This window comes from Ostrea edulis, chromosome 1, assembly GCF_947568905.1.
Source record: "Ostrea edulis chromosome 1, xbOstEdul1.1, whole genome shotgun sequence".
NCBI classification, from domain to species: Eukaryota; Metazoa; Mollusca; class Bivalvia; order Ostreida; family Ostreidae; genus Ostrea; species Ostrea edulis.
Window position 1 is genome coordinate 106,191,951 of NC_079164.1, and position 22,393 is coordinate 106,214,343.

Genomic DNA, 22,393 nt, shown 5'->3' on the forward strand with positions numbered 1-22,393 from the left:
ACTCTCTTTGTAATATATCTCAAAAAGTTCTACAGCTATGTTAGTTCAAACTTGGGTATTTACCCTTTTTCCCCAGAAGGAATTATTTCGATAGTTTTTAAAATTTATTTCACTAACATCGGGATCGTTAGGCATGAAAATCTTAACAATATTTTGAAGGATCCATCGTGAAATTGGAAGATTAAATTGAAATCGACCGTCATCTTTCTAAACTATGGCAGATGAAAAGGTAGCTACTATATATTGTTGATTGTTTAAGTATTTAACATTCGTATTTCATTCATAGTTTTTTCCTGTATGTGTGTTTTATTAATGAACGTTATCAAGAAAGATGCACCCTGCATCTATTCATGCATTCCTCAAAGTACATATGTATCTTTATACTGTAATCAACCCCATGTAACCATTCGTATTAGGTTACACTGAATTTTATTCACAGTCTGAATCTTTAATCCTTGAAGTTCCAAGTTAACTTGAGAAAGAAATGTTATTGTCTAACTGACAGATGCACTTTGGCATATAAACATCAAATTCATTGTTTGGCTTATGCTATAGACCCTTAAGAAACTTAAAAGTAGCATTGTTTTTATGACGTATCTAGGATTTAGTTTCAAAGCTAAGATCAGCTATGCCCCAATAGTTCAAAATTTTATTTTGAAAAGTCAATGAAATTTGTTTGAATTACCAAGACATGTATAAGTTCACATTAATCTCAGCGAGATTCGTCGAGGCTGGATATTTGGACTGACGCCTCTTCCGAATCTCAGACCAGTGTCACATAAAGTGATTCGGGAAATCTTGCCTGAACTTCGGCCGCTTGTTGCGATTAAAATGGGTTAAATTGAATTTCTTGTCCGCTTCAACTTTTTGCCTTAGACATCCTATTAACTCCCTATCACAATGAAACATGCATTTCTTACCTTTAAAAGGTGTAAATCCCACAGAATTTGTTGGCTATTTTCGAAGCCATTACAAACGGCCACCATTTCATATTTTACCTTCTCATCACTGAAGAGTTCCGATAGCTTAGGACGCCTTCAAATAGATTGATTAAATGTTACACAATTTTCTTTTTATTGCTTTTTTTTTTTTATGCTTAAATGCTTTGTACAAAGTAATTGTCAACCAGTAAGTTCTGTATTTTCAATCATAGTACAAATTGTCATGAAGTAGTATATCGGAACTCTCCAGTGTTTAGAAGGTAAAATATGAAATGGTGGCCATTTGCAATGGCTTCGAAAATAGCCAACTTGAATTACTACGTAAATGAATGTGATTAAACCACATGGACCGTCTAAAGTATTATGCGGGAGGGAACCCTGGTATAGTATTACTAGTAATATGTATACGGTGTGACCGTTGGGCCGAGCAAAGCATGTACGTAACTCCGTGAATGAAATTTCCTTGCCCTAAACACCCAGTAACATCTCAATATTAAAGGAGTTTATATGGGGACAACAGTTTTACATGATCCGCCTATTCATTGAACGCGGGAAATAAAACGCAAGGCGACATAAACTGTGCATTGTGACGTCATATTTAGCCTTGACTTTTTTCTCTTTTTCAAGCAAACCATTATAAACAACAATAATACATTCCGTATGCAATGAAAAAGGCCGTTAAAACTAAACAAAATTAACCAATAAATTCAAAATGGTAAAAAAGTAACCGTAATTTTATCGTATACTCTTATTCAAAGAAACTCATGAACTCGTTCATCTATTTAGTCGTATTACGGTTTTTTACGTATTTATTTGCTAAAACCTGTTACAATGATAATTATACTATTCACTTTGAACAAACTGAGTGTTTAAATTCCGAATTGCACGTTAGGGTCTTGCATTATTGGCATTCAAGTTGAAACAGGTAATGAAAAAATAAATGGAGGCGCTCATATGGATCACGAAAATTTCAGTGAACGTATATAGAGATTATCTCTTTTTCTTTTGCTGATTTTGCCTTTTTTCTTTTACAAGCGTGTTACCTTTAGAGCCTTGCTTCGAGGACGGGCCTCGGTATTATACTTGAATTATCGTTTAAAATATAGGTACTTGTGGTCACCCTCACAATATTTGAATAAATGTTGATTGTCCGTTTTGGCAGATCAGATTAGTTTTCATTTGGGTGATTTTCCTTTTTGTAGGAAGAAGTTGTAGAATCGCCAGAAATTCATTTTGAGCCAGTAGTCAGACTCCCAGAGGTAGAGGTCAAATCTCTAGAAGAGGATGAGGAGGAGACATTTAAAATGTGTGTCATATTGTCATATTATCAATATTACATTGATTGGTGTAATGAATATATTGTTATGTCCCTCACAAACTAAATTAGGGGATAGCTGATGGTTTCACTCCATCAATCCATAAACAACATTTTGTTCAGAGATTTTCTCAGAGGGGCTATTCATTTTTAGCTCAAGTGAGCTTTTCTGATCGCCTGTTGTCATCTGTCTGTAAACTGTTCCAGTCTTCGACGTTAACCGGTGGCCCGAGGCCAGTAAAATCGGGATCAGGCTTCTAAAAATATTTAACCCAGGAGTCTGGAGGGCCTGTAAATGTTTTATTGTATTTTTTGTATATATTACAAATATAGCGTGAGATTGATTCAGACTTTGTCATGACTTACATGTAGCAATGAAATTTCGCATCGAAAAATGATCAACCATCCTGCCTTTTATGAAGTATAGGAAGGCACAGGCACTGGAAGTTAATGTAAATATATAGTATGTGCATATATAAAAAATACATGCACATACTATATATTTACATTAACTTCCAATGTTGGGATTCCCGTGGGGTTTCGGGTTAGAATAGGTCCTCAGTACCCCCTTGCTTGTCGTAAGAGGCGACTAATAGGGGCGGTCCTTCGGATGAGACGGCAAAAACTGAGGTCCCGTGTTACAGCAGGTGTGGCACGATAAAGATCCCTTCCTGCTCGATGGCCATAAGCGCCGAGCATAGGCCTAAATTATGTAGCCCTTCACCAGCAGTGGTGACGTCTCCATATGAGTGAAATATTTTCAAGAGGGACGTGAAATAATATTCAACCCTTGTAGGGAGGGGGCTCGTCAGTGAAATTCCAAACCCCACAAGCGTATTTCACAATCACAACCATCAGATCCAAATAAATAATTAAAAAAAAAAACCAGTAGTACAAGGAGAAAAAGAAATTGAAAAGTTAAGCCCCATTGGACTGAGGGTGGGCCTTTGCTGAGATTTAATTCGGGAGAAAACAATGTTTTGTACGTGGTGTATACAAAACACAGTAGAACATGAGCTTCTGATGTCATCTGTTGAAAAATAAAATAAGATATAATAATGTCAGTTGTTCTTTAACTATGGTCATCTGTATATGTATTTTCCTACAGTAGAACATGCTTGTACCTTGCAAATGACAAGTGGTCAAATTAGAAAAAACATTTTGGGCCATTAAAATATTGTTCTGACTTGCAATATTATTATACTGGGAAGCCCGAAGGGCCTGTGCTTCACAAAGTTTTTCGTGAAGACTGCTGTTCACATTTTCGACTTCTGCTCCAGAACCACTGGGCCAATTTCGACCAATCTTGGCAAAAAGCATCCTTGGGTGAAGGGCTTTCAAGTTTGTTCAAATGAAGGGCCCTTCAAAGGGAAGATAATCATAAAAATGGGGTGGGGTCATTTAAAACTCTTCTTCTCAAGAACTACTGAGTCAGAAGAGCTGACATTTACATGAAATCTTAGACATAGATTAGTGGAAATTCAAGTTTGTTAAAATCGTAACTCCCAGGGGTAGGGTGGAGCCACAATAGGGGGATCAAAGTTTTACGTACAAATATATGAGAAAATTTTCTTCTCAAGAAACAATACTCCAGAGTAACTGATATTTACATGAAAGCTTCCTGACGTAGTGGTGATTCAAGTTTGTTAAAATCATGACCCCCCGGAGGAAGGAGGGGGGGGGGGACACAAATAGGGGATCAAAGTTTTACATACATATATATATAGAGAGAGAGAGAAAGAGAGAGAGAGAGAAAATCTTCTTGTCAAGAACCACTAGTCTAGGAAATTACAAATTTACGTGAAAGCTTCCTGACGTAGTACAGTTTCAAATTTGTTCAAATCATGGCCCCCGGGGGGTAGGATGAGGCCACAATAGGGATAAAAGTTTTACATACAAATATATAGGTAAAATCTTCGGAAGAATCCCTTTTATTGGTTATTAAACACAAAGAAAATACTTTCTCAAAATTTTCCAATTTGAACATGTTACACCTCAATTTTCCCAATTCTACGGCCCCAGGACCCAGTGTGAAAACTCCTGCATGATGTCATGCTGTTGAGCAATGCTTAGCATTATCGCAGTCAGTGTCTGTGATGATCTGGTGTTCGTCTGTGAGTGGAGGAAAGTGAGACATTGCTTAATCGTGTTCCTGATTTGTAGGCGGGCCAAGCTGTTTAGGTTTGACAATGCAGCAGAACCCCCAGAGTGGAAGGAGAGAGGCACAGGAGATGTGAAACTGCTTAAACACAACGTCACTGGGCTGATACGGTTACTTATGAGGAGAGACAAGACGCACAAAGTCTGTGCGAACCATTATGGTAAGAGGAGGTTTTTCCCATTAATATAAGTCTTTTTGGGATGATTGTAAATTACAAATTGTGATAGTTAAGTATTGGAATATTTTTTTGAACAAAATGTTTTTCCCAGTGTGTATGGAACACAATGTCCCTGAATTAGAACAAAATATATATGATTAAACTCTATTTCGCTAGACCTGTCATGGATGAGTTTGTCTTTATGCCAAGTCATGTTGTAAATACAGTGTCACCTCAGTATATCGCCACCCCTGCATACTGCCATTGAATTTTGTAGAATGAATTTTCATACACACTTTTAAAAAAACTGATGTAATACTTAACTCGCCTATCATCATCCGCCACCCATTTTCAGGTACAAAAAGATCAAATTACCTCTAAAGATCCCCCAATAACAATCAACACTCAGTTGTTGAGTTACAAGTGAGATACAGCACTCACGATTCTTTGTTACGTACACAAGGCTGGTGCCATGTTTTTGTTTACATATAGATTACTGAATAGAAAATAGTATGTGTAAAACAAAATGAGATGTGTCAAACACTATTAACAGTTTAGTTGTGTTCAGAATTCACTTGTAAATTGAAAAAAATATATTTGGAACGAAACTTTAGTAGTATATTTAACCTATGTAAACAGAAACATGCTGTGCATCTTGTTACATAACAAAGAATTGTGAGCTCTGTATTTCTCATGTATATCGGCAATTGTCATTCAAATTATTGCTGAACGGTAGAAATATTTTAGTTAAGCATTCTAAACACTAAAAATGGAAAAATAAAATTTGAAAATTTTCAACTCAGATCGTGTCCATGCCCCTTTAACTAACACATCATGAAATAGGTAATTGCAATAATATCATGAATATAATCATTTAAAAATTGTCTCTGAAATTCTCCAGTAGAATTGCCCATACAGTAGAGAAATGAAACTGTCAGATGCTGTAAATTTTGTGTACCATGTGACTTTTGTGTATATCAAAGTGTGTGACATATTGCTATGTTCCATAAAAAAAAATTGTAGCCATTACTTGTGTTTGTCAACTGCTCAATGTATTCAGTCGTGTAGAACCTACTGTGACACAAATGAAATGGTTGTACATGTGTGTTTTACAAATGTAGAACATCGCACTATTTAAACAAAGTTTTTTAAAGAACTAATGCAAAACAATGTCTTGCTTTAACATATCTTGTCATATGTGGACGACAATAGAAGGACAATATCTTATACTTGATAACCCATTTTTCGAATTGCAGAACTGAAATGCCCAAACTCTCTATAATTCCACCCTCGATATGTCAAAATAGGCTGGGACAAAAGCTGGCAATATACTGAGAGGGCACTAGATGTTTCATTTATAGTACAATAGATTTATAAACTTATGTTGTCTTCCTTGTCTGTTCAGCACAAACAGGGTGTATATGCAATGTGAATATGAATAGCATATTATATCACCCTGTTTGTTGAGCATGGTTCATAAGTTATGACAGAGGTTAAACACTTAAAAGTTGCTGACAGATTAAGAGATAAAAACTTTTCGACATCAGGGAGCATTAAAGGTATAGGAAAACTGTATTGTTTGTACAAATTTGTAATTTGCTAAAAACATGAAAAATGATCAATTGGAAAGCCATGACAGGTTTTTGTTTGCAGTAATTTGATACATCTATTGTTTTATGTTTAGTGACAACTCAAATGGAGTTGAAGCCTAATGCTGGCAGTGACAGAGCCTGGGTTTGGCCTGTACCTTCAGATTTTGCTGATGAAGAACCTAAGCAAGAACTTTTGGCAATCCGATTTGCTAACTCAGAAAGTGAGTAAGAATTTAATGTTTTAAACATCTACTAGAACCTTTGTGTTTCAAGAGGTACAGTCTAGATCCTTAACTGTCATTTGTATTTTAAGGACTCTATCTTCTGCGACCTTATTTTAGTAAACCAATTTACAGTACCCTTTCTATTTGTAAAGTGATCTTGCAAATTTCATCAGATACTAATCAAACTAGTACTAGTAGCAAAAATTTTGTAAAGAATATTGTTTCTTAGGTGAAATAGTCGCAGCGGGCAATGTTAAGTTTTTAGCTCTTCTGAGCCAAAGGCTCAAAGAGCTAATGCTATGGCCATTTGTGCGGTGTGCGTAAACTTTTTAGAAAAAGGGCTATAACTCAAGAACCCCTTGGTCAATTTTTTTCAAATTTGTTACAGGGTATCATTGGCCCAAGGGCTTTCATACATACTAAATAGAGGGATGTGACCCTTTAACAAGGGGAGATAATCAGGAAAATACAAACAAAAGTAGTGGTTGCTAAAAAATCTTCTTCTCAAGAACCACAGGGCAGATTATCACCAAACTTACACATAAGGATGTGGATATGTTGTAGATTAAAAATTGTTCAAGTCATTACCCTGGGGCAAAGGGCGTGGTCTCAAGGTCACTTCAAAGTTGACCTAAATTTATAAATTTTTTAAATTCCTTAAATCTTAGATATTTTAGTCATTATAAGGACTAGGATCATCAAATTTTGACAGTTGATGCATCTTAGGACCTTGTGTCAAGTTGTCTCAAAAGTAGGTCACAGTGACCTACTTTTTGAATTTTGCAGGTATTTATTTTAGAATTAATTTTGATGCATATCTTGGACACTTTGAAGCCTATGATCATCAAAACTTGTCAGTTGGTGGATCATGGGACCTTGAAATGCGTCAACTGAAAAATAGGTCACCGTGACCTACTTTCTGAATTAGCTTATCATTTATCATTTATAGATATATTTTAAGTTGTTATTTCAAATACCGAGAGGTTTAGAATCATCAAATCTTGTAAGTTGATGCATCTTGAGGCCTTGAAACATATATATGAAAAAGTAGGTCACAGTGACCTACTTTTTGAATTTTGCAGATAATCAAATTACACATTTTCAATTTTAGATGCATATTTTGGGCACTGTAAAACCTAGGATCATCAAACTTTGTCAGTTGATGCGTCTTCAGTCTTCGGTTTGTGTCGACCAAAAAGTAGGTCACCGTGACCTACTTTTGGTATTTGACAGCTAAATTACTATATTTCAGACACTATTTGACCTACAATCATCAAACTGTGTCAGTTGATGCATCTTGAGTCTTCGGAGTGTATCGACCAAAAAGTAGGTCACTGTGACCTACTTTTGGCATTTGACAGTTATATTTATATATTTTAGTCACTAATTGACCTACAATCATCAAACTTTGACAGTTGATGCATCTTGAGTCTACGGAGTGTGTCGACCAAAAAGTAGGTCACCTTGACCTACTTTTGGAATTTGACGGCTATATTTATATATTTCAGATACTATTTGACCTACAGTCATCAAACTTTGTCAGTTGATGGGTCTTGCATGTTCGAAGGGTTTCGACCAAAAAGTAGGTCAACTTGACCTACTTTTGGAATTGGACACCTATATTTGTATATTTCAGATACTATTTGACCTACAGTCATCAAACTTTGTCAGTTGATGCGTCTTGCATGTTCAAAGGGTGTTGACCAAAAAGTAGGTCACCTTGACCTACTTTTGGAATTGGATGGCTATATTTATATAATTCAGATACTATTTGACCTACAGTCATCAAACTTTGTCAGTTGTTGGGTCTTGCATGTTTGAAGGGTGTTGACGAAAAAGTAGGTCACCTTGACCTACTTTTGGAATTTGACAGCTATATTTATATATTTCAGCAAAAAGTAGGTCACCATGACCTACGATTGGAATTTGACAGCTATATTTCAATATTCAGATACTAATTGGCTTAAAATCATCAAACTTTGTCAGTTGATATTTCTTGGGTTCTCAAAATGTTTAAACCAAAAAGTAGGTCAAATTGACCTACTTTTTTGAATTCTTAGGATTTAACTAAAGATTTAGAATACTAAGAGGCTAAGAATAGAAATGGTGGGGTTGTACAATTTATCAGAAGAGCGATTCTAGGCCCTTGGGCCTCTTGTTTTTTAAGCCTCAGTTGTATGTAAACATAGTAAGTAGGGTGATTGTTTCTAAAACAATATAATTATGACTTGATGCTTATCAAACACATTAATGAATCAGGCAAATTTACATTCCAGTCTATAATTAGGAAATTAAATGATTACAAATCTTAATTCAAAGGTACAGTCCAATCTGTTATATAAGTGAGGGGTATGACTACAATTTTATACTCCTCAAAAGTTAGTTAAGTTTAACTGACAGTTACTTCCAAGTTAACACTATATAAATGTTCAAGTTAATGACAAGTAAACTGTCAGTTAAAGTTAATTAACTAACCTTTGTGCAACTGGGTCCTGTACATTGATACCAGAAGTATTTTTATGAATTTGTTTTTTTAGATAGAATAAACAAAATAAATAAATTTAGTTGGGAATCATGAATTTACAATGTACAACTTAACAGACATGTGCATTTCACACCATAAAATGAAACAGATCACCAAAACATGGACCACATGCATCAACTACAATCAAATTAAGATAGGTTAATGTTATCATCAACTACAATCAAATTAAGATAGGTTAATATTATCATCAACTACAGTCAAATTAAGATAGGTTAATATTATCATCAACTACAATCAAATTAAGATAGGTTAGTATTATCATCAACTACAATCAAATTAAGATAGGTTAATATTATCATCAACTACAATCAAATTAAGATAGGTTAGTATTATCATCAACTACAATCAAATTAAGATAGGTTAATATTATCATCAACTACAATCAAATTAAGATAGGTTAATATCATCATAACAATGTTACATACTTGTCAATTTTGATTAACACATGCTTCCCTTGATTTTTATTTGAAAAATTGTCTGAAGTTAACATTTTTGACAATTTCCTTTGTAGAATCTTAGAAACTATTCCAAAAAAAAATAATAAAGGGAATTGGGAGACTTTTGGGGTTAAATTGTACTTTCTCTTGTCACAGTATTTCAGTTTGAAAATCACTAAATTGCAGAGAAATCAAAGAAAGGTTAGAATTGAGAGACATAGATATGGCTATTGAACACCTAGTTCTGATCATTTTAATCCTGTGAAATTTTATTTGTAACGAATATATTTGAAGCAATGTACCAAATTACAATTTCGCAGTATGAAATCTGTTTTAAAAATGAAAGATATGTATTTTAATGCTAATTTGCCTTTTTGTGTTCTGTAGATGCACTGAAATTCAAAGAAAAGTTTGAGGAGGCTGGCAAAGCAAATGAAAAATTGAAAATTCAAAGTAAGTACACAGGCACATACTTGTGAACTTGATGCAAAATCAAACAAACTGGCACTAAGATTCATTAGCTCACCTTTCAAGCTGTCATCTGTCTGTCTGTAAATTAGTTTTCACATTTTCAACGTCTAGAACCAATGGGTCAGTTTCAACCAATCTTGGCAAAAAGCATCCTTAGGTGAAGGGGATTCAAGTTTGTTCAAATGAAGGGCAACACGCTTTTCCAAGGGGATGTAATCACCAAAAAAAATGCAAAAATAGGGCCAGGAAAGTTGAAATTTACCTGAAAGCTTCCTGACATGGTGCAGGTTCAAATCATGGCTCCTGGGGGTAGGGTGGGGGTCACAATAGAGGATTTAAATTTTGCATGAGGATGTATAGGGGAAAGTAGTTAAAATATCTCATGAACAGCAGAATCTTAAGTTTTACATGATGATGATATATAGAAAATTTGAAAACAAAATATTTTCAGGAGTAGCAGTGACACACTAAATCATATCAATGTGCAAAGGTTCTGAATTCTGAGTTTTTAATTACCATGGGTTTAGGGTCTGAATTCTGAGTTTTTATTGACCCAGGGTTTAGGTTCTGAATTCTGGGTTTAGGGTCTGAATTCTGAGTGTTTAATGACCCTGGGTTTAGGTTCTGGATTCAGAGTTTTTAATGACCCTGGGTTTAGGTTCTGAATTCTGGGTTTTTAATGACCCTGGGTTTAGGTTCTGAATTCTGAGTTTTTAATGGACCCTGGGTGTAGGCTCTGAATTCTGAGTGTTTTTTAATGGGGTTAGAGTGGAAGATTTTTGAGATATTTTCTTCAGAATAGTGAGGCCATGTGAATCATATTAATTTTCAGAATAGTGAGGCCATGTGAGTCATATCAATTTTCAGAATAGTGAGGCCATGTGAGTCATATTAATTTTGAGGCATGTTATGTGGATTCAAGTTTGAATCATAACCCTATGGTGCTTGGTTGAGGCCATGATATGTTGTCAAAATTTGTCATGGGATTACAAAGCCATAAAAATCTTTTTAAGATCTTCTGAAGAATGGGGTTAAGGTGACTCCAGTGAGCATAGTGGCCCATTGGCCTCTTCAATTAAATCATATAAAGTGCCTTTATTGTAACAATGAGATACAAGAGAAATACTGTTTTGAATGAATAACTGAATGTAAAATACTCATAAAGGTTGCTTTTGACAAGACAGTGCATTACTTTTAGTCAAGGTCATTCACTAATGGGGAAAAAGATGGAAATATTTCTCATAGACCACAGCTTTGTTTGGAGACACATTAGAAAATCATAATTGTCATAGAGGTTGTTTGTGGCTAGGCTGTGTGTCTTGCCCCTGAACCAGTTAGTGTACTTTTATGAATGTCAAGACCACTACTAGTATAAAGAGTTTAAAATTTTTCTTCTGTGCAATAACTTGGCTATATTGAGTCTTGAATAGAAACTTTACTGACACATGGGCCTGTATTGTATAGATTTACCCTGACATGTTGTAATCATACATCAGACATTTGTCTAACTGCACTGTTTACTTTAACAGATGGGCTATCAGAAACAGATGAACAGAAGTCAGAGAGGGTTGGCAAGGAAGTTACAAAACAAAATGAAACCGATGATGACAAGGAAACGAGCTCGATGACAGAAAAACTGGAAGAATTAACTGTTAAAGGAGCTAATAGCTCAGATGATAAAACACCCAAAGATGAGGGGGACTCCAAAGACAAACCCAGTGATTCAAACGAAGCCCAGGGAGCACAGAGTTAAAGGCAGTAGTACTGACTGAGTCCATTGTATTAACAGGCCCATACAAACTCTCTAATTCACGTTGTATAGAGGTGTACTCCGATATACATGGATGTTGTTTCTCTGATTCAGAGCCATTGTAAACAACAGACTTGTTAAGGATGCATAAGAAAGAGAGTATTTAAGGAGCACGAATATCACATGTAAATTACAGGTATTGGTAAAAGGAATTTAGAATAATTCTGTCTGCAGGGAATATCATGTAGTCAACATGAAATATTCCATGATTTGCTGTCAATGTGTGAATTTACTGCAAGTCATTTTTCGAAATTTTGAATCTAAAAATGGTTTGTGCTCCAATCAGCAAGGTCAATCTTTTCTTACTTTTTATCACTATTTTTATTGGTTTTACCCAGAATGTTTTAATTGGATACAAAGTAACTTTTTGAAGGAAAATTTGCTTACGTACCAACCCAGATACATTGTATTTAAGGAGAAGACAAACAAGGGTATTTGTAAAGGTGTTCTTTCTGTAGATTTTGCACTCTACCTTACAAGCAGAAAATTTATTCACCCTGCTTTTGTCTTGTCTGAAGCATGTAGACCAAGACATTGCTTTTGAGTTATTTTCTGTTTTCCTTTTTTGACTTCAAAACAATATTTCCATCATTTATTAAGCAGAAAACTTTGAGATTCAAGCTTGCAGGATTACTCATATGTAAGTCCTGGTACAGTACATGTATTTTATGATTGAAATGATAATTATATATATTGTACTCTTCTCCTAAATTTTATTTACTGTATTGAATACTTTGGGTTTTGAGAAGGATATTGTGCATGTGGCAAAGCTTTCAAAATTGATAGTATCTACTGGAAATTTGTTTCACTAGTGTCGGATCAGAATCTTAAACTACAGCATATTGTGTCAGGATGTGACATATTGTGTCACGATGTGACACAAGTCAGCATAATGTGCATTATAACGAAGATCTATTGTTGAGTGAAATGTTGTTAAAACTGTCTGTAAGTTCTTCAAATTTTGTTTGTGATGAATAAACTATATGAAAAGAGGACTTACTGTGTAACTATGAGGGCATCCAGTTGGCTTACATGGAGAATGTTCTGAGAGACAAGATACAGTAAACCAACTTTTATTCGTGGCTTCTTTATCACGATTCACCTGTGGTAAACTGGTTCGCAGCAAGTAATTTTTGTCATCAAGCCTTTTTCGAGCCCATAACAGACATTTAAGGACTGGTTCGAGACGAGAAATAGTCGCAACATTGAGGATCTTGCAAAAAAAAATTCGATGTGAATAAAAGTTGGTTTACAGTATACAGATCTGTCTGTACACCTGAAATAACACGAGGGTTGAGATCTGTCTGTACACCTGAAATAACACGAGGGCTGTGATCTGTCTTTACACCTGAAATAACACGAGGGTTGAGATCTGTCTGTACACCTGAAATAACACAAGGGTTGAGATCTGTCTGTACACCTGAAATAACACGAGGGTTGAGATCTGTCTGTACACCTGAAATAACGTGAGGGTTGAGATCTGTCTGTACACCTGAAATAACACGAGGGTTGTGACATTTGGAAATTCCCCTAATTGGAAACTTATTAGGTCACCTGAGTAAACTGACCTTTTGCAATTGGTTGTCGTCCACCGTCGTGCATTAACAATTGAACATTTTTTCAAAGATGTTATTTAAGTGTATTACACATACACACTATATAGTAAAGTTTGGTCCTGCCCTGGGGATCATGAATTTTACAATTTTGGTAGAGGCCTTCCTGCTCTACATCACTGCATTTAGTTTTTCTTGCACGTTTGTGGTTCTTGAGTAGATTTTTGAAAATTGGGCAGTTTTTGTCCCACCCCTAGGGCCCAAGGTGTCTTGAAATTTACAGTTTATGTCTCCCTTGTCCCAAAAATGCTTCATACCAATTTGAAAAGAATTGGAATAGTAGTTATCAAGAAGTTAATGTTCAATTGTTAACGCACATTGCAGGATGACAACATCAACCAATTGCAATAGGTCACCGGAGTAAACTTGCATGTAGGTGACCAATGAATGATGAGAACATGTTGGTACTTACAAACTGGAGTCAAGGTCAAGAGACACCAGTTTTACTGAGGGGGAAAAAGGGATTTTTGGAAAAATTTCAAAATTAGTCTTCGTGATCTAGACTTTTAAATGAAGTTAAAATTGGTATGGATTTTGTCAAGGAAGGAAATTAATAGTACTCAGAAAAAGCCACATTTATACAACCAGTACTTTGTTTGTGAGACTTTATAATCGGTAGTTTAATTATAATCATACCTTGTTTATATGTAGATTTCTTAAGGCAAGACCTTTCATTTCATACTGTGACCTTGAAATCTCCAAAACAGCAAAGACATTTTAGTCATTTTGGTACTGAGGCATCTTTCTGTTGTGTGAATTCAAGTTTGGTTATGTTGTGATGCTTTGGGGCTACATGTAGGTTGAGGCCACAATAGAGGGTGTAAATTTTTCATGGGAACAAAGATTGAAAAAAATCATTTAGAATTCATAACAGCATGGCGACTCAGGTGAGCAAAGGCTTCTTGTGCAAATGATGTGTTGTGTAAGACACCTTCTCTGATTGTGTATTTTAAATTTACGTTTTCTGAGTAGCCACGGCCAATTTCAGACCAGTCATGGTAGCTCAGGCATTCGCTTCATTACAGGGAGGTCATGAGCGTGATCCATGGCCGTGTTAAACCCAAGATGTAAAACGTAGGGAATGGCTGTTTTTTACCATCGGCAGTTAGAAGTGAGAATTGCGGGTCTTTCGAATATGGCCATAAAAAAGGACATCCCGACAGACAGGCAGGCATTGGCACGCTATAGATCCCTCACTGCTACAGCCCTGAGCACTAACATGGGTCTAAATCTTACAGCGGGTGATGTCTCAATGAATGGGACGTGAAACAAACAACCAACAGCAAGGGTACAGTCAAACTGGTACTCTCAGTTTCTTCTCGCTGAATGACCAATTGAGGCCAGGTTGGATGCAAGTTTTACCAGGGGAGGGGGGAGGATTCTTTTCAGAGAGTTCTCAAGAACCACAAGTGTATAATAAACGAGAGCTCCTAAGATTTTTGTTTTAATTCCCATAGTGACCTTGACCTTTGAATTCTAAAATCAATAGGATTCTTCCTCTCTTGTAAACAAAGTTACATGTGAAGCATGATCATTTGGTCTGTAGTTTCTATAAGTCCCATAGTGACCTTGACCTTTTGACCCCAAATCAATAGAGTTCTTTCCCTCTTGTTAAAAAAAAGCTGCATGTGAAGTATGAAATCAGTGGAACAAACAATGTGGCCTGTAGAATTGCTACAATCTCCCATAGTGACTGACCTTTTGACCCCAAAATCAATAGGGTTCTTCCTTTCTTGAGGGGCTTCTGTGGCTGAGTGGTTGGAGCATCGCACTCAAAATCACACCTCTTGCCTTTGCTCGGCGTGGGTTCGAATCCCAAATTGTTGAATGTGGCGGAAAACAGCAAAACAATCAATCAATCCTCTCTTGATAGTAAAACAACTTGTGAAGTATGAAATCAATGGAGCAAAAATGTGGCCCAAGTGTCTACACCCTTTCTCTAAGAAGTCTTGTGACCTTGAACTCTGAACTCCAAAAATAAATAGGGTTCTTCCTCTCTTCATAAAAAAGCTAGATATGAAGTATGAAATCAATGGAGCAAAGAATGTGGTCTGTAGAGTGTCTACCACCTGTTTTTATGAAGCCCCATAGCGATTCTTACCTTGACCAGTCCTCTTGACCTTTCGACCCCAAAATCAATAGAATTTTTCTTCTCTTGATGCCAAACTACATGTGCAATATGAAATCAATGGAGCAAAAATTGTGGTCTGTGAAGTGTCTACAAGCTCATGTGATAATTGCAAGCATCCATGTGTATTGTAGATTCAACTATACTACTCAAAATTTGATAAGAATCACTAGGTTATATGTGTGTAATTTACCACTAACATAACAAAAGACATAGATTTGACTCAGAAACGTGTTTACTCAGGTTATGAATGAAAATTCATGAACGGCATGAATTTTTATCAATACGGAATGCTTGAAATCTGATAACAACAGCAAACCAGAGAAAGAATTACACAGTTTTTGGGGATAGCCCATCATTACACTTAGTCGATGAAGTGTCAATACCGGGTATGGCCTCCCCTTGCATCAATGACGGCTTGACAACGTCGAGCCATGCTGTCAATAAGCACCCGGATGTTTCCAATGGGAAGGTTGTTCCACTCTTTCACGAGGGCGTTTCCGAGCTCTGCCAAAGTCGTGGGTTGTGCTCTACGGCGTGAAAGGGCAACCTGCAGCATGTTCCATACATGCTCAATTGGGTTCAAGTCCGGCGAACGCGCTGGCCAGTCCATACGGACAATTGTCTCCTGCTGAAGGTACTGCTCCACCACCCTGGCGCGATGAGGACGGGCGTTATCATCCATCAGGATGAACTCGGCCAACAGCACCAGCGTAGGGTCTGACGTAAACATTGAGGATCTCATCCCGGTACCGCACCCCTGTCATTGTTCCTCTCTCCAGGACATGAAGATCTGTTCTTCCATCCCTGCTGATTCCACCCCAGACAATGATGGAACCACCACCATAACGGTCATGTTCACTGATGTTGGCATCATGGAAACGTTCACGTTGTCGTCGCCACACTCGGTGCCTCCTGTCTGTAAAGTCCAAACAATACCTGGACTCATCAGTGAACAGAACTTGAACCCAATCGTTCTGTGTCCAAGTGAAGTGACATGATCCTCAGCACAGTTTAATCGCTCCCGCCGGTGTCGAACAGTCAGAGGGACTCGAACACATGCCCTTCTCGAGTTGAGACCTGCATTGTGAAGCCGATTCCGTATCGTCTGAGTGGACACATTCACCCCCGAGGCGTTTAGGAGGTCGTTACGTAGGCTGGTTGCTGTCCAGAAGGGATGGCGTCGTGCCTGAAGAGCCACAAAATGGTCTTGGCGTTGGGTTGTCGACCTCTGACGACCACCCCCATGTCGGTGTGCTGCTGTACCAAAAGTTTGCTGTCGGTTCCAGGCCCTGTTTACAACACTCTGGCTGACGTTTAGTGCATTTGCATCATCACGTTGTGAATAGCCAGCGTCAAGCATTCCAATACATCTGCCCAGTTGTTCTGTCGTAAGGCGACGCCTTACACGTTGAGGGGGCATTGTGTTGATAAACGTAGTGTAAACACTCAAGTGAGTTTGAAATTTTAGAAAGAATCAGACACTGATGCCTGAGTGAAAATCGTGCAATGGTAGCAAAAGCATAAACTGTGATGAGAAACGCATTTCCCATGGCATGAAATGCACGTGCAAGTTTGTTGAAGATGTTTTTGATTTCACTTGGACACAATATTGCCAGTTATGCAGTTATTAATTTTTTAAACAGAAAAATATCTATGATCCTCATCAAATTTTGAGTAGTATATGTTCACTTGATCCCTTGGGACCATTATTGAGATTTAACTGTTAATTACGTGAGTGGTATGGCCGAACGGCCTCTTGTATGGATTTTCCATACCACAAATAATTGGATTGGAATAATACATTTGATGTTCAGTACGGAGTTCAGTTTTAAGCCCCGAAGATCGGGGGGATATTGTTTTTGTCCTGTCATTTTGTCTGAAACTTTAACCTTGCTTATAACTTTTGAACAGCAAGTGCTAGAGCTTTGGTATTTCACACGAGTATTCCTTATGACAAGACCTTTCCGTGGGTATCAAAATTTTGTACTAACCCTTTTGACCTGCTTTAAAAAATTTGACCATGGTCATAACTTTTAGATGGTAAATATTAGACCTTTCATATTGCACATGAGCATTTCTTGTGACAATATCGTTTTACTGGTACCAAGATATTTGTCCTTGTGACATTGGCCATCTTTGGAACTGGCCATTATCGGGGGCATTTGTTATTCACAAACACAACTTGTTACTAGTAATTTCAACATTTCTGATCTCATGCATGGTGTTCTAATTATTTGTAAGACTGATGAATTCCTGGAATAAATGTTATTGTCTGTCAAAGAGTAATAAATTCAATAAAGGCCAAAGGAAGTTTTCTCTGTCTGAGAGACCTGGTTAAAGCGAAGAACAATACATGATGCACAACAGGGGATTCAAGATTTTTTTTTTTATTTTAATGAATTTCAAAGCTCTTTTTCAAGGAAAACTAATTAAATAATTGGAGATGTTTAAAAATTCTTATTCTCAAGAATTACATCACCAAAAATGACAATACTTGCAGGTAAGTTTCATTGTATATATATTGAGAATTAAAGTTTTTTCTCTCCAAACCTAATTGGCTTGTATTGAAACAAGTCTAGAGTAAGTGTAATTAGCAAACCACATTAGTTTTAGGTATTTTTGATATTTTAATGAATATAGGAATGACAAAGATGCTTCCTACTATTGTGGAATAAAAAGCATCAACAAAAAACTGACTAAATATCACAGATATCTGCAATCAACTATACGGGACAAATCACAAGTTTATACACAGAATCACAGTCAACAAGTAACAAATTTACAATTACCATATCTAACGAATCGTAAAATGACCTTATTTAACGAATCGTAAAATGACCTTATCTAACGAATCGTAAAATTACCATATCTAACATAACAAACTGTACAATTACTGTATCTAACAACAATCATTGTATTTGTGAAATTTTCAATGGATATCTATTCACAGTAATCAAAACCTACTTTTACATTGAAAAAATACAAAAACCTTAGAAACGCCTGTTCATATGAAAAAATGATTGGTTTTTTACCATTCGGTAGATTTAATTTTCGCACAAACTTGTGGATTTCAAAATCCAAAGAGACCAGCAGAATTTAGTTAGTAAATAGTAACTAATTAGCATATTAAGAAACAATAATGCAATATTGAAATTTCTTTTTAGTTTGGCATGATTGTGATCAAGAGAATGAAATGACACAGCAGAAAAAGTGTTGGTGGTGAGAATTTGAATATGGGAGAAGCATACATGAATACATGTACTGTTTCGTCTGCCTTTCTCATCACCGTTAAACCAATAAATTGTCCCATCCTGAAAATGATACACTGCACCAAAAAATAAGGCTTGATACACGTAAATTAAACAGATTCACAATTCCTACAAATATACGAGTCATTCTTTGAAGAGCTATCAAAATTGGAAAAAGGAAATCTTGTGTACATATTTAATCCTGATCACAAAATGTTATACAAAGAACCTCAACACACATTAAAATTTCAAAAGCATAATGTACTGTACAGCAGTGCCACGTGGATGTGCACTTATCTGGATTACTGTAGAATCATCGTTTGAGCATAAATTTTCATGGTTGAGCAAATTCTTATTTTAAATGATCATGGGGGAACGTCTTCATTAATTTATGTATCAACAAAATTGTATCATTTGGCAAAACCACAAAATTTGATGCCTATGAAACTTAATGAAACCACAAATATGCCAAAAACTGGAATTTTTTATTCATATGTTAATCAAATGCTGTATGTATCACAATTGAATAGTAACCATGTTCTATTTTCAGACTACAGATGTGGTCCATTTTTCTGTTTTCTTAGATAAATTTTCAGACAGAATCCAAAAAGCATACCGGTGTAATAAATACATAAGTTAAACATTATACACACAACATTACAATTCTTCACACTTTTTTAAATTAGTGGTATAACACAGCTGTTACAATTATGTTACACAAACACAGAACTGAAAATTGAATTAAGATAATTCACAAACTGACATTAACACACCAATCATGAGGTAGGCAACATTGATATAACAAAAATTTTCAAGGTCAAAGACGAAATCAATACAAAATTACTGATATTTACAGTTATATGTATCATCAAAATTTCCTGGCATTTCAACAATATTCATGCTGATTTACTCTTGAGTATATAGTATCACATGCTGATCAAATACATGCAATTACAATGTCATTACACTTGATTGACTTGAAAATCTCATTGCATTCTCAGATTGCCTTTTATTTCCCACCCAAGTACTTATATGAAGATGGTCAGGTCTCTAGCTGTAACTCAGTGCCTCTTCACTGTCATGAACAAAGCAGTAAGACTAGAATATTCACGGACAGTAATACACTTTTCGTGAAAGACAATGCTTGCAACAATCTACAAGTAATCCATTCAACAGAGTCTCTTCTACTGAACACACAACACATACATTCTTTCCACACTAAAATACAATGGACAAATGTCATCATTTCTGTCCTTACACAGTCCTTTAACATGTCAACACTAACCAATCAGAGACTGTAATTGTAATTAATAAATACAAATGATTAGAAATAGACCAAGAAAATCCTATGACATATTATTTTCACCTGCATTTCAAAACTGAGGAATTCGAAAATTGGTGCTTTTAGAGTACAAAATCTGTTGTAGGGAAATTTTTCAATTTGTGAAAATAGTCCCATCAATCAAACAAAATTTCAGCAGTGAACTACAACTAACTGCAAAAGAAAACATAACTGTGTAACTTAATCAGAAAAGTAATCCTTTTTTAATACAGAAAAATTTCTTATATAGCGAGGCAGGAATTCCTATTGAAAAGAAAAGTAAACCTTGAAAATGCATGCTAACAGAATTTACAGATCAATTCTAAATATTGTGAAGTATCTTCAAGATCTGATTAAAAGCTGAATATATTCCTAAACAATGAAATTTCAGACAATTTTGAAAGCAGTATGTTTATATAACAACTTTTTACTCAATTTGTCATCAGACACATAATAAAATTGAAATTTAGAAAAAAATATCTCCATTTATAAGCACATAAATCATACGATAAGGTTACAAAAAGAATTGCCAAAAAATAAGTCATCCAAAAAAATTTTTCCTGCAAATTGATTTTACAAAAGATAATGCTGAGAATCATAGCAAGATGAAAGTTTTTTAAGTTTAAGTAGCATGTAAATGTTTACTGTAAGTGTGCCAATGATTGTCTCCATTATGTTCGATCAATTCTTTAAATTCAATCAAATGTAGTTCAACTGAACAGATATTCAGCACAATTAGCAGGAGTTATACACCTTGTCAATAGTGAAGACCAGGGGAATTTTCAAACAGCTGAAGTAATGCTTGTCCTTATATTTGCTTCCGGTGGACTTTTTGCCAGATATACTTTGTGTATTCTAAATCCTATCAATAACAAATAAACATAGCTGCAATCATTTTGAATCGACTGGATTAAGCAATTTTTCCAGAGAATTTGATACCAAATAATGACAAAAATACATGGACCATACTTCAAATCCCTTATTAAAATGCTTACAGAAAATTGCCTGTCCCAGTCACAATTGTCATCATATATACATATTACTTAAATAAATATTCTTTATGCTGTAAACCAGCTTTTATGTAAGACGACTATTTCACGATTTATTAGTGATAAACTGGTTAATGGTGACAGAGATAAATCTTAAATAAATATGGGAGACATCACATGACTGTTTTGCAGTGGGAAGTATTGACGACGACACGGTTCTTGCGAAAATTTCTCACCCGCAAACAAGGCTTGGTTTACAGTATGTACATGGGGAAATATTTAATTAACATTTGGAGATAAAAAAAACTTTCGGTCCGTAGTTTTTGCTAGTTTTCATCATTAGATGTGACACAGATTTATCATAAGTATGAATTCCCATAAGGCACAGATTATCCAATGGAACTTAGGCAAAATAAAAACAGCATTATCTTAACACAAAACCTAAGTAGATAATGTTAAATGATTTAAGTAAATGTACACCAGTAGTTTATCAACTTTTAAAGAGATTTTCTTGAAAATAATGGAAGTGGGATGGCAAATAGGCAAAGATGAGATATGCTGATAAAAGAAAATATCTTATTTGCAGAAGGCATGATGAATCACACATGGTTTAAATAATTTGGTCTGTTAACAGTGTGTCCAAAATTCCATTATTTTCAAATCAGCTGAAAAAAATTCTCATTACTTTTCACTCCTCTTTCATGCATGTTAATTTTTACACCAATGCTCATACAGTCACACACATCAACAGATAAACACACACACACCCCAAAAAAACCCAAGGAATGAAAATAAACATCTAGTTCTCTCTCAGGACAACACATGTATCACTGGTTTGAAATAACAAAATTACAAACATCTTCAATATCCAATGAAAAAAACATTACTGGAAAGAAAATCAACTGTTCACTAATATGCATCATATTTTTGGATTTCAGATTTCCTGTAGCACTGTGGCAAGAGACACTTTGGAATATCTGAACTTTTACTCTCACTGGTTTCTCCAATACACTGGAATAATTCCATAATCAAGACTTGCCATGAGCTTGGATTCATTTGCCTACAATCATTGAAGTACACACGCTTTTTTTAAGTCGGACTCAAATTCATCGTCAATTTCCTGGAGATCAGGTTCTCTGCCGTCTACATCTGGTATGAAGTGACTGAAGTCTATACTCTGCCTCTCGTAGAATAAGATGTAGGCAGAATTATAATCCATCTGGTCTATAGTGCACTCCTGAAATATACATCTTCTTTGATTAATTACCACATATAAATCTTGGAATTAAATTCATATCAAGCATTATGGTAATTAAACACCCCTCTCATCACATGAATTACAAGAATGCTCAAGTAAGGAAACATAGTCATCTAAAATATACTGACCAAGGGCACCATGAAATAAACAATGAAAATTTTTAATCATTATACTGGGAAT

The 22,393-nt window shown here is 35.6% G+C and overlaps 2 protein-coding genes across 4 annotated transcripts in view; one reads left to right on the forward strand and one right to left on the reverse strand.

Annotated features, from left to right (window-relative positions):
- The first annotated feature begins 10 nt into the window (after positions 1 to 10).
- On the forward strand, positions 11 to 12,648 carry LOC125667892 (ran-specific GTPase-activating protein-like). Its single transcript, XM_048901566.2, has 6 exons — positions 11 to 229; positions 2,144 to 2,247; positions 4,420 to 4,577; positions 6,259 to 6,387; positions 9,760 to 9,825; positions 11,373 to 12,648. Exons 1-6 carry the CDS (start codon positions 215 to 217, stop codon positions 11,594 to 11,596), a joined length of 696 nt encoding a protein of 231 aa, XP_048757523.1. The 5' UTR covers positions 11 to 214; the 3' UTR covers positions 11,597 to 12,648.
- Positions 12,649 to 18,004: 5,356 nt separating this feature from the next.
- LOC125667845 (ubiquitin carboxyl-terminal hydrolase 32-like) overlaps positions 18,005 to 22,393 on the reverse strand; it is a 54,689-nt gene continuing 50,300 nt past the window's right edge. For all 3 annotated transcript variants that reach the window (XM_048901509.2, XM_048901526.2, XM_048901517.2), the window contains exon 34: positions 18,005 to 22,192. In XM_048901509.2, the coding sequence (XP_048757466.1) occupies positions 22,022 to 22,192 (171 nt within the window). In that variant the 3' untranslated portion in view covers positions 18,005 to 22,021. The remainder of the gene's footprint in view (positions 22,193 to 22,393) is intronic.